General features: G+C 39.1%; 2 protein-coding genes across 4 annotated transcripts; one reads left to right on the forward strand and one right to left on the reverse strand.

The window, feature by feature from the left end:
* The first annotated feature begins 301 nt into the window (after positions 1-301).
* On the forward strand, positions 302-13,034 carry cd22 (cd22 molecule). Of its 3 annotated transcripts, none has more exons than XR_007945482.1 (10): positions 302-4,621; positions 4,710-4,772; positions 4,840-4,928; positions 5,015-5,093; positions 5,485-8,703; positions 8,797-9,018; positions 9,679-9,964; positions 11,611-11,692; positions 11,787-11,823; positions 11,910-13,034. XR_007945482.1 is itself a non-coding variant. In XM_022189706.2 (7 exons), exons 1-7 carry the CDS (start codon positions 510-512, stop codon positions 11,931-11,933), a joined length of 1,131 nt encoding a protein of 376 aa, XP_022045398.2. In that variant the 5' UTR covers positions 302-509; the 3' UTR covers positions 11,934-13,034. The 3 variants fall into 3 exon arrangements, 1 of the variants encoding a protein (XP_022045398.2); XR_007945481.1 differs by having other exon boundaries at positions 9,683-9,964; XM_022189706.2 differs by lacking the exons at positions 4,710-4,772; positions 4,840-4,928; positions 5,015-5,093 and having other exon boundaries at positions 302-648; positions 8,359-8,703; positions 9,683-9,964.
* Positions 13,035-13,751: 717 nt separating this feature from the next.
* On the reverse strand, positions 13,752-19,673 carry LOC110948255 (sialoadhesin). Its single transcript, XM_022189705.2, has 8 exons — positions 19,498-19,673; positions 19,291-19,424; positions 18,999-19,075; positions 18,717-18,922; positions 16,504-16,767; positions 15,008-15,313; positions 14,713-14,815; positions 13,752-14,279 (listed from the first exon to the last, which is right to left on the reverse strand). Exons 1-8 carry the CDS (start codon positions 19,541-19,543, stop codon positions 14,216-14,218), a joined length of 1,200 nt encoding a protein of 399 aa, XP_022045397.2. The 5' UTR covers positions 19,544-19,673; the 3' UTR covers positions 13,752-14,215.
* Positions 19,674-19,894: the final 221 nt, after the last annotated feature.

Consider the following 19,894-nt stretch of genomic DNA (forward strand, 5'->3'; position numbering starts at 1 on the left):
GAATGATAAATGATCCAAACACTTATACATGTTAGGGATTAAGACAGCGAAAGAAGAAAACTGCACCTTGGTATTTCTATTTTAAATAGTACATGAGAGTACACTCTTTGGTGAGCTTTGAGTTTTTAGTATTTGCTTTGATGGACAAAATTAAAGTTCATTCAAATTGCACAGGAGAAAAATAGAGAAGAAAATGAGTTTGAAGGGAGTTTGAAGAGAGACAGAAGCAAAGCAGGCAATTAGATCAACAGATCTACTTCCTGTTTATCACAAGTTCCCCATATTTAAAGGCAGTTCCAAGATAGATGCACTAACCATGCACACATCTGCTACTGATCTTATTTTTTTAGATGTTTCTCCATTCCTGTAAATTTCTGAATATTGTGAGAACTCGATAAATGGAACGGAGGTGTGGTCAGCCGATCCCTCCCATCACTGAAATCTTGTCTTCTGAATTTCAGTCACTTTTTGCTGCATTTTCAGAACTGTGGAGTTAATAATTTTTGTCCATGATCCAAGCTGCTTGCTGTCACTTAAAAACTATCAAATCTGATCCCTGGATCCCAGAGCCACTTCAAAACTGGATGTTTTGTGTCCTTTATGTGAAGAAAATGATTGCAGTGCTGGTGCTTCTCATCATGAAACCAGGTAAGGAGAGAGTCTTTTTCAATTTACCTTTCAAAACAAAACATGGGATTGTGTTTGGACAGTCTTTCTCTTCATTAAATTGATTGTTTGTTTGATGGATACACACATATAATGACCCTTCAGAACCTAAATGATATAAGGAAAAATGAAATGAGATAAATTAAGGGAATGATTTACACAAGTTCACACATTTTGAAACCTAACCCAACCATTTTTTTCGTGGTTTCAGTCACGGTTTCAGTTGCTAAGAAAAGCCGCAAAAAACTAATTTGTTTAATGCAGCAGTGAAGAGCAGTATTGGGAATTAGTGGCCTGAGTTACAGCTTAAAGTGTCATATTGCAAAACTTTTAGGTGATTGCAGTTTGCTCGGGCTGGCAAACAGAAAAAACATGCAAACAGTGAAAAAAACATCAGGCGCAGAATTGAACACCCGTCAAAGACCCAGTATTACAGTTGAGTATGAATGAACACTTGTTTGCATTAAAGCTGCAGACAGAACTGTTTCTAAATAGCATATTAAAGAGACTGTCCTCACTTTGATTCATGTAGGTAAAACCATGAACAACCAATCAGTTTCTCAGTGATAACAAAGAATCAATACAAACTTGACTAAACTTTGATAAAGAAGTCGATGCATGTCTGCTGTGGGGTAAAGATGAGTAAAGACAGGCTCTTCCACAGAAGTATTAATGCAGATTTAACAGTGACTTTAGTTATCTGACCCAGTTTTTCTTCATTTAAATGGCTTGTTATAGATTCAAGTAGAATTAGCTTTATCTGACGTGACAGAGGTCAGTCAATAATTAATCTGGAAGGAGTGAGGCGGTTATTTGAATTAGTGTTTCATTATTTGCATGCTGGACAGCTTGTTTTAGGTGCAGCAGGAACTAACATTAACTGCTGGTCTAGTAGTAACATTTCATTAGTAGCATTAGTAGCAGGCATTGATCCCACTTCCTCTCACATAATAAGCAAGTGCTCTACCATTTGAGCTAACCCCCCATTCAGGGATTCATTGGGATGCCGTATTCTCCATTTTTTTCTGTATGAAAGATAGGTGGACATGGCCATGTTGGGGCCCATACAGTATCTGTTCTTTAATTGGACATCTATTAACAACAAAACATTAAAATTGAGCATAAAGACTTTAGTTTACATTAAAGCTGCAGACAGAACAGTGTCCAAATGCATTTTACAATGACTGTAGTCACTTTACACTTTAGTTATCAGCGGACAAGAAGTAGATTCCTTGGCATTCACATTATCAAGGATCTGACATGAACACTAAACACTTCCAACCTGGTGACAAAAACCCAGCAGAGTTGAGGATGTTGAAACAGGCAGGTCTGGCTCCACAACTGCTTAGAAACTTCTACAGAAGCACCATCGAGAACAACCTCTGCCAGGACTGCATGAGGTGGTGCAGTGGCTTCACAGCAAAAGATAGGAAAGATTTGTCCTCGGTGGTAAAGGTGGCACAGAGAATCATGGGAGCTGAGCTCCCGGATTTGGACTCTATGTATGCTAAGCACATGCAGAGAAATGCATGGGCCATCTGCATGGACATCAGCAACCCAGGACACACATTGTTTGTTCCATTGCCATTGGGGAGGAGGTACCACACCATTAAAACACAGACCAACAGGATGAGGAACAACTTCTTCCCCAGAGCTGTAGCCTCCATTACAACACCTCCCTCCTAGAGCTGGAACTCTTCTGATAATTAGAGGACATTTGGGCCTCAAAATATTTGAAAAATAAACCGTCTCTTTCACAATTTTCTGCTGCTTATTCATCTATAACAGGTAATTAACTATCAAAGGCTTGATTAGCTCAGCTTACACATCAATGGTACAATTTTTATTCCATATTTTATCTGTTGTTTGCTAACCCTACTCTGCAACGGGGTTGCTAATTCATGCTAAAGTTAGCTTTTTCTCAGGGCTAGAAGCTAGATATTTATCTAGTTGTTACTGCTGACCAAGACCGCTTACTTATGAAAAATAGTAAAGAAAAAAGTAAAAAGAATTTGTCTTGAGAGGACATAGCTTTGCGCTACCCATTCTTTTGGAAAACTGTTTGATGATGTTAATTCCAGTGTTTCATGTGATTCACTATTTTTTTTTCTACCAGCTGAAAAGGTTATGCTAACAGGGTTGCTGTGGGCCACACATTCTCTGCATAATAATAATTATTTTAAATATTATGTTGATTTAAAAATGTTCCCACTATTACAAGAGACATCAATGAAAAAACAATACCAAAAAGTGAGATTTCACTTGAACTATTTTATTTGAGGTTCAATTTGGTCATCAGGGGTGTGGCACAAGAGACAAATTGTATTTTAGGGGAACACCAGACTTATTTGGTATTTTAAAAAATATTGTCAAATGTTCCTTTCTCCTTTTTTTTTAGATTTGGTCTCAGGACAAGTAAACTCACACAATAACTGCATGTTTTTGCATTTTGTACTTGGATTATTTGAAATTTCATTGGTGGGACCTTTGATGTCCTCCATTTCTGGAATGCCTCCTCTTTCCTTGTTTTCTTTTCAACACAGAAGTATGAATGCATCTTTAACATTAATGTAGTGATTTGAATTAGTGTTTCCCTATGTGAAAGCTGGATGTTCTGTTGTAAGTGCAAGGAAAACTAACTTCATCTGCTACTACAGAAATAGCAATGAAACTGGAGGATGCGGGAATCGACCCCGCTACCTCTCACTTGCGCCTGCTGCACTCTGCTGTTAGAGCAAAGTAAGCCCAAAGTAAGCCCGAAGTAAGCCCAAAGTAAGCCCAAGCCAGCCAATCAGCGCACGACCTCATGTTCCGTGGGGCCAATCACGTCCCGAGCCTGTGGGCTTACTTTTGACCAATCACGTTCCATCTCCTGGATCCTTTTTAAGCTCTCGGAGGAAAATGATAAACAGTCATCCACAGCTGTCAGGACTATCTTTTAGCAAGCGGTAAGTTTAAACATATTCTCTTTTTCAACAGCTAAATGTGTCTTAGACATTAACTGTATTTTGTTGTTGTTAGCGTGACATGTTTATTGCGAAAAACAGCACTTTGGTAATGCGTAGTGTGACGTTGATGCTCCCTATTATACTTCAGTGAACTTGTTTATTAGAAATATTGGGTACACAACAAAGACAGCACATAATACCGACTTTTCTGTGATGTACATCTCCCTTTCACTTGTTGGTTCAGAGTACGTATATAGCGCTCGGGGAGTAGCTAACGTAAGTTTATAGTGATCTCGTCATAATAATGCTTGTTATCGTAAAGTAATCTGGCGAGTCTTGCCATCATAATCACGTAATAATACTTCTACAAAAATGTGTGCTCTGTGGAGGTTCTGGCCAGCTAAATATATTACGTTTTAGAGCCGTTTTATGATGGTAATTTTATGAAGTATCATAAATGCCAGCCTAAAACCTCTTATTCATTGTGTGCACCCCAGTATAATTATGGGATCACCTGCCATAAAATGACGATTTGTACATGGTATTACACCAACAAGAGTATACCAACAAGTGTTATTGTTTTGACAATTAACAAAGTTATCACAAAGTTATCTGGCTGTCTAATGGTAGAGTTTGGCAACTTCAGGGCAGGTCCATGAAGGAGGTGCATGAGGACCAAAGCAAGGAAGCCCAGGCTCTCATCACCTACCTGAAAAAGGCAAGAGCCAGACCAAACACCAACATGGCCCTCTTCAAAGCATATGTGCTGAAGAGGCAGGCTTCGGCTCCAGTCCCTGTGCCTAACACCACTGCCACTGCACCTGCCCCCACTGCTGCTGTGTCTGCTGCTGCCACCATGCCCACTGCCACTGTGTCTGTTCCTCCTCTACCTGCTGCAACTCAGAGCAGGCTCCAGGTTGCTGCCACTGTGAAGACCCTGCTGGTGCGTGGGTAGCATTTGTCTGCTTCACAGCTGGCACAAAAAATATTGTCTCCAGCCAAACCCTGTAAGTACTAAGGTGATTTGCAAGCATTAAAATTATTACAGTGTATATGCAGTATATCAAACTTACGGACATCTGTTTTAAATCATAGCTGCAGTGCCACGTTGCCCCCCTTCGTCACAGTCCACAGCCCGGAGACGGCTCTTTACCTGTGGTGAGTATCAGTTTATGTGTACAGGTGTGCTGGTGACATGTGCTTAGTTTTCTATATTATTTTACAGACACTGCTGCTGGGTATTTTTTTTTGAGGAGGAAGACGACCAGGAGATGGTGATGGTGGCCTCACAGGCTGAGGAACAACTTCCTCAAGGTATCTAATCCCAAAAAATGTTTCACAAACAATTTAATAAAATATTTTTTTAATTACATTAAAGGTTCTTTTCTTTTACAATACAGAGAAATGGCATTTATCAAGTGTCAAGCTACATTTGCTCTTTGACTGCACTTCATCAAAGCAAAAAGGGAACTTAAACGTGTATGTAAACTGTATTTCTTTCATTTTTGTCGTAATCACTGACCAAAGCTCATTCCTCATTCCACACCTCCCCTAAGTGTGGTTGCAGAACGTTGTAGTTTAGAGGTGCTCACAGTATGTGTTAGAGCTGCTTTGCTTCATACTTGGCTGATCCCATCCCACTTTTCTTTTTGTATTTGACCTAATGGTGCTTGGGTGACAAACAGGATGATTTTCACAGCTTCCTTCCATAACTCCAGTGTTTCATCATCATGTCGCCTTGCTACTAATCATACATGCTTTCTACTAATTGTTGTAGTCGTAGTGGCTGTCCAGCAGTGCTGAGAAAGACATGCAGTGAAAATCTTTACATAACAACAATAAACTAATTGTTTTGTCTCTTCTTGCGCAGCCACTGCTGCCTCAAGAGGGCCTGCTCGCGCCCCTGTTCCTGCCCTGGCCCCGGCCCCTGCTCCTCCAGCTGTGTGGACTCCTGGCCCGGTGGTCCATCCCCCTGCAGAGCTTCCTGTCCACTGGAATGAGCACCTCCCATCATTCCAGCGAGACTGGATCAGGAAGACTCTGTTCAGGGCCAACGCTAAAACAGGGAAGCCAGAGCTGATGCCACATCCCAACTTCTGGTGTTACCCTCCCCAGCCCCTGACCATCTTCACTCAGCCTCCTGCCTCTCCAGACCTCTTCTTCTGCCGCCCTCTGTTCCTCTGGATGCCCCTGAAGGTGTGGTCCATCCCACTCGTCTGTGTCCAGCCAGCCTGCAACAACCACAAGTTGACAGCTGCTGGGCTCTACCGCACTGTGCGCAAGGTCCTGGACATAGATGGGTGGTATGACATGGCCTCTGTGTCTGTGTCCCGCTTCACACAGAGGAACAGGCAACACTGGGCAGAAGAGGAGGCCAGTGGAGCCCACAAAAGAAAGTATGTGCGTAAAGTGGTATTCGACAAGTGCACCAAGTGTGGGCAGCCCAAAACAAAAGAGTTTGGCCATAGCCGCTTCGGGAGTGCCACTTTTTGCCCCAGTTTCTCAGGTGGCAAATCTTTAGAGTGGCTGGCAGAACAGCACCAGCAGAAGAAACCAGGAAACCCACCCCCTAATCTGGAGGTGGACACACACTTGTAAATACTTTATATTAGACTGTGTAAATATGTAAATACATCTTTATACTTACCTCAGCTGCAACAGTAACTAATCAATGTCCGAATGTAAATAATTTTAATTAATACATGTAAATAAATCTTTACCTCAGCTGCTACACTAACCAATCTATGCCAATGAAATGTAAATACCATTTTACTTACCCAAGACCTGTATAGCCATCAGTGCTAATAATAAACATGCAAGTACACCTTTATACTTACATCAGTGCTACAGTAACTAATCTATGCCAAAAGAAATCTATTATAAATATCATATCTATGTGTAAATACTGTTGATATTTTTTATGTGTATATAGTTGTATGTCTTTATTTCATTTGTATTACTCAGTATACTGTATTATATTTCCACATTGTTTATTGTTGTTTATCAGTGGAAGTGTGTTATGTCTTTACCCAGATATCAAACTATGGGTGAATCAATGTTGAATCTATGTTGAGACCTAAAGTAGAAATTATACAGAAAGCGCAAGGTTGATAAAATGTTGAGTCAACGTTTGCTTACATAGCTCACATGTTTGCAAACATAGATTCAACATTAATTAAACATTGACCTGTCAAACATTTTAATTAAACCAAAATACAATGTAGATTCAATGGTATCTTTTAAACACAAACTTCAATGTTGACAAAATGTTGTTGAATCAACGTTGATCCAACCATCAATCTCCAACCGTAACCAAAATTCAACCTTCTTAAACCCTAATTCAACATCGATTTAACATCTTTTGCTATTTGGGTAAAGTGTGGTTTATGGTTGAAAAGCAAACGCTGACTCAACATTTTATCAACCTTGCGCTTTCTGTATAATTTCTACGTTAGGTCTCAACATAGATTCAACATTGATTCACCCATAGTTTGCTATCTGGGTACTTTGTTTTTGTAAAAAAAAAATGCTGTTCAAAGATTCCTATTCATCGCTTTGATTTTTATTGCCTGAAGACTGGAGTGTGCAGTGTTTACTTAACTGAGGTCAGGGGCACTGTAAATCACAGCAGCTTGTCTTTGAACACTAGGCTCCTGGGGGTCAGAGGAAGGTCAGGGCAGGTGCATGCTCCTCATATGAACCATGACTCAGGTTCATTCAGAGGCTATTACAAATACATTTACACTATTGTTACATTAATAACAAATAGTAGGCTCAAATAAATAAATTATAATAAAAATATGTATGCTTCAAGTTGGCTAAACAGTAATTATATCTCATTTTACACTATTTGCATTGTGCACAGTCACTTTTCTAGGCCTAGCACACATTATATAGACTTTATTGCCAAATAAACATTGTATTTATACAAATAAAGGTTTGGAAACAGAGTTTGTCAAAACAGTGTAACATTGTTAAACAATCCAGGAAGCAAATATATCTGGCATAGCTTTAATGTTATGGATGAAAGAATCTGCTCTATTGGGTGGGACTATATAATAGATACAATGTCGCGGAAGAATGGCACTCGCGTCTGCTTAAAACAAGGATCGTGAGATCGCAACAGATTCTGGTATACACGTTGTTTTTAATCTCTGAACCGTAGTATGCTCAAATGCTACTGGAGCATCCTCCATTCACTTCACATTCAGAAGATTGGGCCCCGTCTTTTGTGACGTTGTGTTTTTGATTTTGGTGGTTCAACAATATGGACACAGTCATGTTGGTTCCCATAACAGAATATTAATGAGGTACAGCAGACTATTCTCCAGTGATGGAAGGTCTGAATATGCAAGCTAAGTGACTGCTTGGTGACCATTGCACAAAATTTAGAAGCTTGAGGCAGAAATTTCTAGGAGTTGTTGGAGACCAAAACAAGCCAGCAACCAAGGGAATACCAGTAAAAACCAATATTGAACAGATAGCTGGGGACAATTCCTGACGAGGTCGCCTTGTCAGTGTACCAGGTTGTAACATGCCAATGCTGTGATAATAACTAGAATCCACAAGTACACCAATTTACACAGCAGCACTCAACCACAACCCACTTTAAATCCATGGCAGGATTTTCTCATCTGATTACTTTTCACACTTTAATTAATTTTGCAGTAAAATTATTGTTCCAGAATGGTTTGATTCCTGATAAAACTAATAAAATGCATTGTTTGACATGTTCTCTCAACAGGATCTCTGAGTGCTGATTGGTTTGTGACTTTTGAAAACCCAAATACCTGTGCTGTGAAGGGATCATCGGTGGAGTTTGGGTGTTCGTACAACTATCCAGACATGGAAATTGTTAGAAATATTGCGTGGTACAAGGGAAAATTGATTGATGGCGAGTGGAAACGTATTGCCCTTTCAGACATTCCATCATATCAGAATCGTTCTGAATATCTCGGTGACCTGCAGCACAACTGCAGCCTGGAAATCCATGACCTGCAGGATGACGACGCTGGATATTACTACTTTAGGTTTGACACGGATAGATATGGAAGACGTAGCAAAGGATCTGTGTATCTGACTGTTACAGGTAAAGTCATACTGCAGTGTGTCCCTTTTTAGGTTTACTGTTTTTGGTATCTGAATGTCACAATCTCTGTGTCTTTTACTGGGTGATGTCCAGAGCTGAAAGCCAGAGTGAATCCAAAGAGAGTGAGAGCAGGAGACGCCGTGACTCTTGAATGTGAAGCATCCTGTTCACTTCCCACCACAGTCTGGTTCAAAGAAGGACATCCAGTGTCAAAACCAAATTTCATGGCTCAAGCAGAGGATGCTGGGAATTATTTATGTGCTGTTGAAGGAAAGGAGTCAGTGCAATCAGACCCTGTGACTCTGGATGTTCAGTGTAAGTACAGCAAGGATGATATTAATGTTTCATTTGTTAGAATCAGAGATTGAATTAAACAAATGGGTTACAATTCTCCACTGGCTATTTAATTCAAAATTAAACAGATAAGAACCCCGACAACTGAATTTCCCTTCGGGGATGGATGAAGTGATTCTGATTTAGTTTCTTTAATGAATAAGTGCATTTGTTTGAATCCATTTTTTTCTTGATTACTTATGCTTTAATGTGTATAAATGTGGTGAAAAAAAAGATTATTTCATTGTGTGTTGCATCAAGAAACTGTTAAACATTTTGTGAAAAGTGCTGTTTAATGAGTTGTAAGAGAAGATTGATACCAGTCTCATGTCTGTCCATTAAAGATGTTAGCTTGTTTGCTTAGCTTAGCTCTGCACAAATACGTCCGAAACAGGGAAGTAGTCTGACTCTGAAGGTGGGAGAATTTTTCAGGTAGTCTCTCTGTAAGGATAACTGAAGTGTTTTGATGTGTTCTGATTGCAGATTTAATCTGTAGCAATGTTTGTGCTAAGCTAAGCTAACTTGTTGCTAGTTGTAGCTTTATAAAAATCATATTTACTAAAACATTATACCATTTTAAATGTACAGGATAATTCATAAAAAATAACAAAAAAGTAATGTATTTTATGTGTTTTTTAAAAGACAGACTCTCCATTGAATGTGTCTGTTGAGGTGAGTCATGCTGGCCTCCTGGCGGTGGGCAGCAGTGTCAATCTGACCTGCAGCAGTGCAGCCAACCCTGCTGCAGACAGCTACACCTGGTACAGGAGTACTGGATCCAGCTCAGTGCTCCAGGTGGGGTCAGGACAGGTGCTGTGTCTTCCCTCCGTGGATTTGTCCCATTCTGGACTCTACGTCTGTCAAAGCAGGAACCGTCTGGGAGAAAACAACTCAACTCAGGTGCTGCTAACAGTGACAGGAACAGACAGTGAGTATGAGGGGAAGTTAAAATTCACTTAGCAGTCAGAACCTGCAGGACTGATATCTTTACTAACAGGGGAATTATGGTTCAAATGCTGTAAACTAGTCTGATTAAGGGGATTTGAGAGGTTTAAGGCACAATTCTTTTCCATGTCATAGGCAAACAAAAATCTATATTTTGTCCAATACTTATTTTTTTAAAAATAGTACAGAAAATATAACTTTAACACCAACATTATACAATTTATTTTCAACTTTCAAACAGTATTTCACCTGCTTATCTGAGTTTTAAAACTTACCTAACCTTGCCAGCAAGTTGATTTTTCGCGATATTTGTGAGTTCCCAAATCTCTCAAGAAACCATCTTGCTCCGCTCCCGCATTCACTGTTCGTACAGAGCCAAGTTGGCACGGGCCAATCACGCAGCAGTATTCGTGTGTGGGGCGGGATATCCGGGTGTGAAGACGACACCAAGCGCCAGTAGATCAACACAAACATGGCAACGGAGGACAACGATCGTGTAGATGCTGCTATTAAGTCAGTTTTAGCTGAATCTCCTATCGCTTCTTTGAAGGAAGAACAATGAGAGGCTCTTTGCGCATTTCTGGATGGTAAAGATGTTTGTGCTTTTTTACCTACAGGTTTTGGTAAGAGTTTAATCTACCAATTGGCTCTGCTCGTTGTGAAGATCCCGCGATTGGCTAATAACAAACCTGTCAGAAGCGGGACATACTGTTGCATTGTCCAATCCGTGCCTCTTTCCTCCGAACGGATTTACATGGAGCGGTCCCAGATTGATATTGTGGAGTACTATCAAGTACTACACAATTATTAATCTGGCTATTGCCAGGTTAAAACTTACCTACACTGCCAGCCAAAAGTTTGGACACGTCTTCTCAATCAATGCTTTTTATTTAATTGTATTATTTTCTACATTGTAGATTAATACTAAAGATTAATACTTTTTGTTTACAACATAATTCCATATGTATTCTTTTATAATTTCAATGTCTTCAGCATTAATCTAAAATGTAAAAAGTAATTAAATAAAAACCATTGAATGGGAAGATGTGTCCAAACTTTTGACTTGTATTGTGAATCTAAGCTTAAAATCATGACATTTCATCTAAATTTCTTTATCCCACGTGCCTCGTTTACCAGAAAGGAACAACTTACACCAGAGCTCTCTCAAAATAGAAAAACTCTGCACTCCTCAGCACAACCAATAAACCATGACTGACTCAGCTGCTACCAGGAGTCATGTAGCAAAAATTCTGAGAATGTTCTGCAAAGCTGTGGTTGCATTCACACAGACAGGGAGGTGACAGGAAGCGACTTTAGAGAAAACAGGGTTAGACAGAGGAACAAGCTTTATGCACATTGTTGAAAAATACATTCAGCATGGTGAAATATATTTTTAGAGTTTATTTACAGAGTAATGTGAAATATGTAGTTAAAATCTAAGTCGTAAAATATCTACAGCATGTGGAACTCCTGTAATTATTTTAAAAAATGTTGCACGTCGAGTCCATTTTTTTTTTTTTTTTTTTGCTATTTACTAATGATTACATTAACATTACCTACAAATGAACGCCATTTTGTGTTACATGTCTTGTCAGGTAATGTTTTCATTTTTTATACCCCTATGAACAGTTCACCGTCTCATCCTCCTTGTCGGGATTGGAGTGAAGGTGGTTATTCTGCTGTTGCTTCCACTGTTTATAATCTGGGCTTGGTAAGGAAAGTTCCACAGCACATTTCATTTTGTGTTATGCCATGAAATGTTGCAGAGTTCAGTGTACAAACTTCTCTTGTTTCTCTGTTGAAAGGAAGCGATGGCGTAATTCTACTGCAGACGACACAGAGGTGAGCAAGCAGGAGGTTCCCGTTCAGCTTTCAAAAATCATTCCCAAATCTTACCAAATATCTGACGTTGTCACGCTGTGTTTCAGAGTCATGATTATGAAAACGTCTAAACGACAAGCAAAAGGCAGAAATAAGCAAGAGGAAGGAAACTAGAGAAGCACGAAGACCTTCCATCACAATAGATAGGTGACGTGGCACACTGACAGTAGAATGTGTGTGGTTTGTTTGCTGCTGGAAGCTTAACTGGGTTCAGTGAAAAACAGTAAAAGTTAAGCTGAACGTTTGCCAGTGTTAATGCTCTGTCCTGAAGTTTCTCTGTACCACTAGAGAAAGAATGATCAGGGACTGTAAGAAAAAATGACTGATGTTTATTTCACAGATTAAACATCCAGAATTTGTATTTAATTATTTTTATTTTATTTTTTTTAAAAATCCAGAAGTAATTATCACAAAGTAGTTCCTTCTGGTAAATGATTTGCTGCCGTTGCTGACTGGATCCAGAATCTCTGAGGTTAAACCAGGATATGCTGCCCCCTTGAGTTTAAAATAAGCACTTGCAAGCTTTTTCATGGCTGTGTTGAAAGGGCCAGTTAAGATTTCTATTTCAGAATATTTAGTTTTTTTAATCGTAACAGAAATAAATTTTGGAAAAATGTGGGCAGCTGTTAATAACTGTACAAATTCTGTTTTATATGGCATATTGTCATGATCTATAGACTGTCTGCAGTACTGTTTTGTTCATTTTTGTGTTTTTATGCCACTATCAGGTTTTGATATGCAATAAATAGTCTTATGTACAAATTAAGTTTGCACTTGAACAGTTTTGCAAATCTTGACATTACTTTTATATGTATCTCAGTCAGATGATGAATTTTTATATTAGAAGCTGACTGAGCATGATGGAAATACATACAGGATTATTCAAAAAGAATGAACCGACTTCATTCCACAACATTTTAATAAGGAAAAGCAATAGAACACTCCAGCCAAGTTACAAGTATTCTTCTCAGAATCAACTTTTATTTGATGTTTAAGGTCATTGAATGACATGGAATAACAACAGCATATCATGATCAGTGGATGCTGATAGGCGTCTGGAAGGAATTCTCTCATCGCATTGATGTTGCCCGTGCTGCAGGTGGTGGCCACATTAAACACTGGTAAGACAGGAAATAAAAGTTGATTGTAAGTAGAATACTTGTGACTTGGCTGGAGTTTTCTATATTGCATAATGAAATTGGTTCATTCTTTTTGAACAACCTTGTACAATTCTGTTTGTGATCCAGTAAAACCATCAGATAACTGCCACGCATGTAGAGTTACTGCAACTTGGACTGATACAAAAAAATGTGCAAAACCCACAACTTTATTGTTTACTTAATCAGCATTTAAAAATAAAGAACGGTTGTGCCACTTTACACATAAACTCCCTTTGATGTACCAAATAAGGCACAAACTGAATTCTAAAAATAGACTAATGAGATGAAGAATTGATATTCAAGTCCATTTAGTGAATGAGCGTCCTGGTGTCAGGGTCACTGTCCTCCGGGTTTCATCCGCTCTGACTCCTCTTCATGTTCTGGTCAGTATCTGTTCCCGGCTTATCGCATTGACGAGTTTACTCTAAAACACACAAACAGAACCCAGTTGGACCTGCTTGCAGCACTTAATTGGATCATTATGGCTGCATTCCTGTCACTGTCATCACGCGCAGTGAGAACTCCCTCAGTGTTCTCTGTTTCTGGACGCTGCTTTTACAGTACTTGGGCTATTTGTGATGTGCTGTTCAAAATCCAGTAAAAGTTAAAGTTCAAACAACAACTCTGGACGTTTTTCTGTGGTTTTCATATGTGATGAACCTTTCAGAGTGCATTCAAATCCACATCTGTTACTGGAGCATCTAAATCGATAACAGCATGAAAACAGGGTTGGTTATTAGAAAGGGAACAGATTTTATTTCTGAATTTTTATTACAATAAATACTTTTCAAGATTTCTTGGTTAATTCCTGACAGTGGTATTTAGCTCATCCACAGAGAAAAAGGACTAAAAATGGAACAAGTAACCAGATCCCATTTTCAGTTCTGTCCGCTTTAAAATTAAACTGTTTGTCTGCTGAAACCCAGCTTCATCCTGTCTCAGTTCAGTGCTTTAACGTCTGTGTTGCATCCTGTTTGCTTAAATGTGCAGTGATGCCCATCACATGATGGTCAGGTTTCCTTTCTTGTGTTTACTCATGCAGGCCAAAAGGGAACCAACACAGCAAGAGGACATTGGGGAGAAAAGATCAGGGTGGCTGCATTGTCCTGTATTAGGTATATGTGCTGTAAAAAGATCTCTCTTGGGTGTTAGGTGTTGGAGATGTGATTGTAATTCCTGGTCTTGTTGAGTCTTTAGGGTTCTGTAGTTCTTGTTTCAGTGAGGACGTATGACCGATGTCTGGACGACTTTCGTTTCCTGAAAACACAAACAAAATTTTTTTTTACATTTGACAACAACACTTTTGTTAATTTTCTTCATTAGAACCCGAAATTACTTAAAAAATACAATTAATCATTTATCATTGCATGTAGCTCAGATACTTTAGATCTTTTGTCAAAATTGACACCACTACAGACCTTAAAGTGGCAAATTACATTCATTTGACTGCTTTAAGTCACACCAGATTATTTAAATAGTCCAATAAATTCACCGCACACTTTCTGTTTTTTCTGTGTTCTTCACAATTCTTGAAAGTGTTGTTTTTATTAGATTGTGTTCAATTTTTTGTTTTACTCATACTCTGCACCAGTTTAGCTAAAGTAATTGAAGATACCTGATGTGAACATCCTGAAAACATATAAAGACAAACGATAACAGTGACTTGATGTAAGAGAAGCAAAGACTCCACCTTGTCATGAGAAAAGTAATTATTGCTATAATAGCCAGCAGGACTCCAATGGTGACTCCGATAAGAACCATTCTGTTTCCTGAAGACTCAGATGGGGTCAGTGCTGCAGTGGACAGAAGAGTAGAGATATGGTGTTTATACATAGAAATGATGCAACCTGGTATTTAAACTATCCCTGTGTGATGTTTTTGAGAGTTGAATGAAACTGTGTGGAGCAAAAGATCACCACAGTCAAAATCTAAGCTTAGTTTGTGCATTATATTCAGTATGAATGACAGTTTTTTGAGTCACCTACATTTAGAACCTCTCAGTGTTACACTGTGAGTCTGTGATCCGTGTCTGTTGTGCGCTACACAACAGTGCTGCCCATATTCCTCAATGGTGATGCTGGCACTGCTGAGGCCTCTTCCTGTGGGCGTCGCCACGATTCGTCTTCCTTGATGAAAGCTTTTGTCTGCTGCAGGGAGACATGCTGCTCCCTGGTACCAGATGAATGTGTGTACTGGTGGGTTAGCATCGCTGCTGCAGGTCAGAATCACAGGAAGCTCGTCCTGCAGCTCTCCGGGAGGCGAGACTGAGACCGCCGTGTTTCGAGGAGAATCTAGACAGAAGGTACATCAATGCTCAGTTACACGTAATCATCAAAATATAAAACTTTGAGGGGAAGCTTCCTCTCCCAGGGAGGAATTTCTGAATAAATTCTGTGGTGCAATGATTTGTCAGTAACACTTTGCTGAACTTCTGTTAAAGTTCAGTCATTTCCCTCTGTTTATTGGAGGCATAGAGTATGTATGTCAGAAGAAACAGAAATGAGTGCATGACCTTATAGATTAGAGTGTCTCATCTTAGCTCAGGGGCCACATTCAGCCCAATCTGATCTCAAGTGAGCCGTACCAGTAAAAGCATCATAGCCTATAAATACTGTCAACTCCAAATTTTTTCTTTGCTTTAGCACAAAAAAGTTCATTCTGAAAATTTTCACATTTAAGGAATTGTCTTTTTACGAAACAACCTGAAATTTCTTAAGAATAATAAATTCAGTTTCATTTACACATTACAAATTACAGATCACAGTATTTCCACAAACGCACAAAGCATTTAATTACAGGTACCTGGAAATGAGTGATACAGTGTTTTACTTTATAACAACAAAACAAAACAGACAAAAAAAGACAACAGACAACACGGACAAGACAAAATATTACAGAAATGAGACACAAAATGACAAAAAATGAGACAACACGAAACAAAACAAAAAAGAGAAAAAAATTGACAAAAATATTGCAAAGCGACAAAAAGAGACAAATGACAAAACGAGACCCACAATGACAAAAGCGAGAAAACAACAAAAAAGTAGGTAAACAACAGAAGCGAGACAAAAAAAGCGACACAAAACAACAAATAAAGCAAAACACAAAATGACAAAAATAGGACAAAAAACACAAGTGAGACAAAAACGAGACACGAAACAACAAAAGCCAGACAAAAAACAACAAAAACAAGAGAAAATATTACAAAATGAGACACAATCATGATGTACAATCTAATATTTTACTTTATGATCAAAACAACTTGTCAAAATTAGTTTGAATTTATAGTTTTACAAATTTACGATCTGCACTTAATGTCTTCTCTGTATTTTTTACGCTTTATAAAGTCAGCCCACGGGCCACATGTTTGACACCCCTGTTATTGATGGATGTTAACACATTCTGAGGACAATAGATTTCACACAGTACATAATTTTACGTAACATAACATGAATCTAAATCAGGCTCATGCTTTACTTACATTGCACATCAATAGCCAGCATCGTTGAGTTCTGTACTTTATCTCCAGTCTGGATCTGACAGTAGTAGCTGCCAGATTCATCAGATGTAACTTTGCTGATACTCCACGTCTGTCCATTGTGTTGTTGGCTGCTGCCTGTGCTTTTGTACCATCTGAAGCTGGTCTGTGGATCGGCTGCAGGGCTGCAACACGCCAAACGTACAGCTGCACCCTCAGTGAGGCCAGAGGACGGCGCTGCTAACGCTGTGACTGCACTGGGAGAATCTGGAGAAAACAGGTGTTCAGAAAGTGGAAAAGTACATGAGCAGTTAGATTCCTGTTTCTAGTTGAGAAACTTCATCATTTATCTCAGTAACTGTTTCTGTTTTAGTTGGGCAACAACCCAGAAATACTGACATCTGAGTGCACAAAATCCTCTTTTTGGGTCATTATAAAACCAACCACATTTTTACTTCGTTAGATTTTTTAAAAAAAAGTTTAGTTAATCCATGTGTTGTATATATTTAACCCTTTCCACCCTGGACTTTCCTGTGCAAGGACAACAATGTTATAAAAACGCCATCCTATCTCAAATTTTACCAAGCATGGCACATTTACTGAAGAGTGATACCATTATGACTAAAATAGTTCTTAATTTTTGTTGCATTACAGTTGGTAGGGTCCAATATCATCAGTGACTCATTGTTTAAGACTGTTAGTCACTCTGGAATTTAAAGTTTTGATCGGGTGGAAGTAAAAATGCCACTTTGGCCTGGTGGTGAAGACACTGAAACTAATCAGACTTCTCAATTCTCTGGAGTCTGGCTTGTCCATGGAGCCCAAAGTTATTCATTTTGGACAGTTTTTCAGCTGTTACTTCTCTATACAATTGTCAATTCCTCTTTTTTTCTATCTAATAATTACATTTCAGGATCCTGAGTGTTAAAATGACTCTCTATAATGTCAGATTTTAAAACTGGGAAAGAAAATGCAATTCTGGTCCATATCAGAGACATTATTAGGTATATATAAGGACATTCCCATATGCTGTTGGACATGATTTCTGTTCTCAGATGTGGACTTGTCTCGTGCGTTTGATAATGCTCTGTGTGTCTCTATGTGTTTAGCTTATAATTTTCCCTTTAAGATTTTCAAAACTGAATCTTTTTTCACAGATCAGTACCATCAGCCTCTTCATACCAGTTTGGTTGTTTTGTTGGCTCTAATGGTTACGAGTAATTACTGGGTTATTGTGAATTGTAAAAGATGATGCAACATGAAAACAGGACAAAACATAACAGAGGAACAAGAATATGTCTTAACACAGATGTTTCTCAATAATTACTTAGAAGTCGTGCGGTACAATAAATGCAGTTTGGAGGCTAATTCTGCCCAAGACACACAGAATGAGTCAACTCTGTTGCTTTTCAATTCTGAAAATGGTTTAATCCTTTTGATTTCTATGTTCTGCAAAGACTATTTACAATTGTCCTTAAATCTTTCATTGTGAAAGTATTTTGACTACATACTCAACAAAGGTTTTGGTTAGAAAAACAAAGCTTGTGTTTACCATTATGAAGTGGTTTATTATGTCAAAGCTGTATGCAGACTGTGATCAGTTTCAGTTCTACTTCTTATAAGTAGCACAAAATGTCAAGGAAAGGGCTGCACTGAGGAAGCAGTTCTTGGGTAATGCAATGGTGCTCAAATGGCAACACTTGCCCTTCGAATATTAAAGAAACACAGCTGAGCAAAGGTTAAACATCCTTAACTTCAGGATGGACAATAAAACTAATTAACCACTGGTCAGTATTGTGTTTTTATAACAGAGGCCTTACAGCCAGAAAGAATAAAGAATAAAACTGCCAGAAAGACAATTAACCAGGACATAATCTGTGATATACTGTACAGAGACAGACAAACGTGTAGCAACAGATAGAGAAATACTAACATGTAAGATGTCGTGACAGTGACTGAGAAACAGAGAGGTAGATGGATAAAAACAGCCACATCATAGAGGAAGGATAAAAAAAGGGCACTTTGTGGTTTGTCTACATGCTTTGTCAGTGCACACTCATTTGAGACACATAGAAGTTTGAAATAATGATGAAGAATAGGAGGAAATCTAAGCGCATTTCTGATGACTATGATGATAAAGCTAATAGTGTTGCTGTAAAACTAGTATTGGTAAAGGAATGGGTGATGATAATAATTAGTAATGATAGTGTTCTTACCGGACACCAGGAGCTGTATGCCGCTCTGCTCTGGCATCTTCTCTGTTGGATGGCTGGTGATGAGATAGAACACGTAGGTTCCACTGTCTGACGGTCTGAGATCAGAGATCCTCAGAGAACAATTCTTGGTTCCTGGCTGTCCCAGATACTGCACCCTGTTCTGGAAGGACGGATCTGGGAAGATACGAGCGCTGTGGAACACATATCTGACACGGAGAGACAGAATTAGATATTATCTCTTGTTAGTTCAGGTATTGTGGGTGTTTCTGTCATAAGCTATACCTGGGTGTCACACAGCGGCTGTCTTCAAGGCACCACATTTCTGACAAAACTTTATACTCTTGTCCTTCTTCAGCATCCTAACAGAAGACAATGGAGACAGCTGTTAGTCAATGCAGTACCGCACAGTCGTAGATTCTACTCTGTGCACTCAGAATAATAGTTGACTTTCATTAACCACTGGCATCTCCTCACTGTGATGGCAGATTTCAGGCCTCACAGAGAAAATATTCTGGTTTGCAACACACTGCAGGACACAGTGCAACACACCACAATGAGTTCTTTATTGCAGTACCTGAGCAGAGAGTCCCCTGGTTTCATTGGAGCTCTGGGGGTAGTCATAGGAACAAGGGAGCTCTACGGAAGAACCAATCACGGCACAGATGGGACTGGAGGGGAGATGAACTGACCAATCACCTGCGAGAATACCTGGAGAGCAGAGAACATATTAACTAGTACTAGTACTACTAGAGGTGATCTGAACTGCCCATCATGTACATACCTTTCAGAGACAGTGTGAGCAGCATCCAGCAGCAGCTCTGTGCCATGTTAACGACCCTCCTTCACTCCTCTTCTTGCTGTTTTTCTTTTGTTTTTGGCTCTTGTCTGCCAGTGTTCCCTCCTACAGTGGTGTGTGCGCTTCTCTTTCTACAGGGTAAAGACTTATATGTGTTGAGCTTCCCCTTTATTAGGTACGTCAACAAGGAACTGTGATGATGGCTGACCTTTTATGTCTTCAAAGGGAACTTGTTCTGCATAAATGTGCAGATTTATGTGGTTGCAGATCTGCTCATAAAAATGATTTCTAAATTAAAATAAAGGCTGACATCACATAAGTCTGCACCAGAGTTGTGTGTGTTACTGTGCTGCTGTTGAACTACACACTCTGAGGCTCTCGT

This window comes from Acanthochromis polyacanthus, chromosome 12, assembly GCF_021347895.1.
Source record: "Acanthochromis polyacanthus isolate Apoly-LR-REF ecotype Palm Island chromosome 12, KAUST_Apoly_ChrSc, whole genome shotgun sequence".
NCBI lineage: Eukaryota > Metazoa > Chordata > Actinopteri > Pomacentridae > Acanthochromis > Acanthochromis polyacanthus.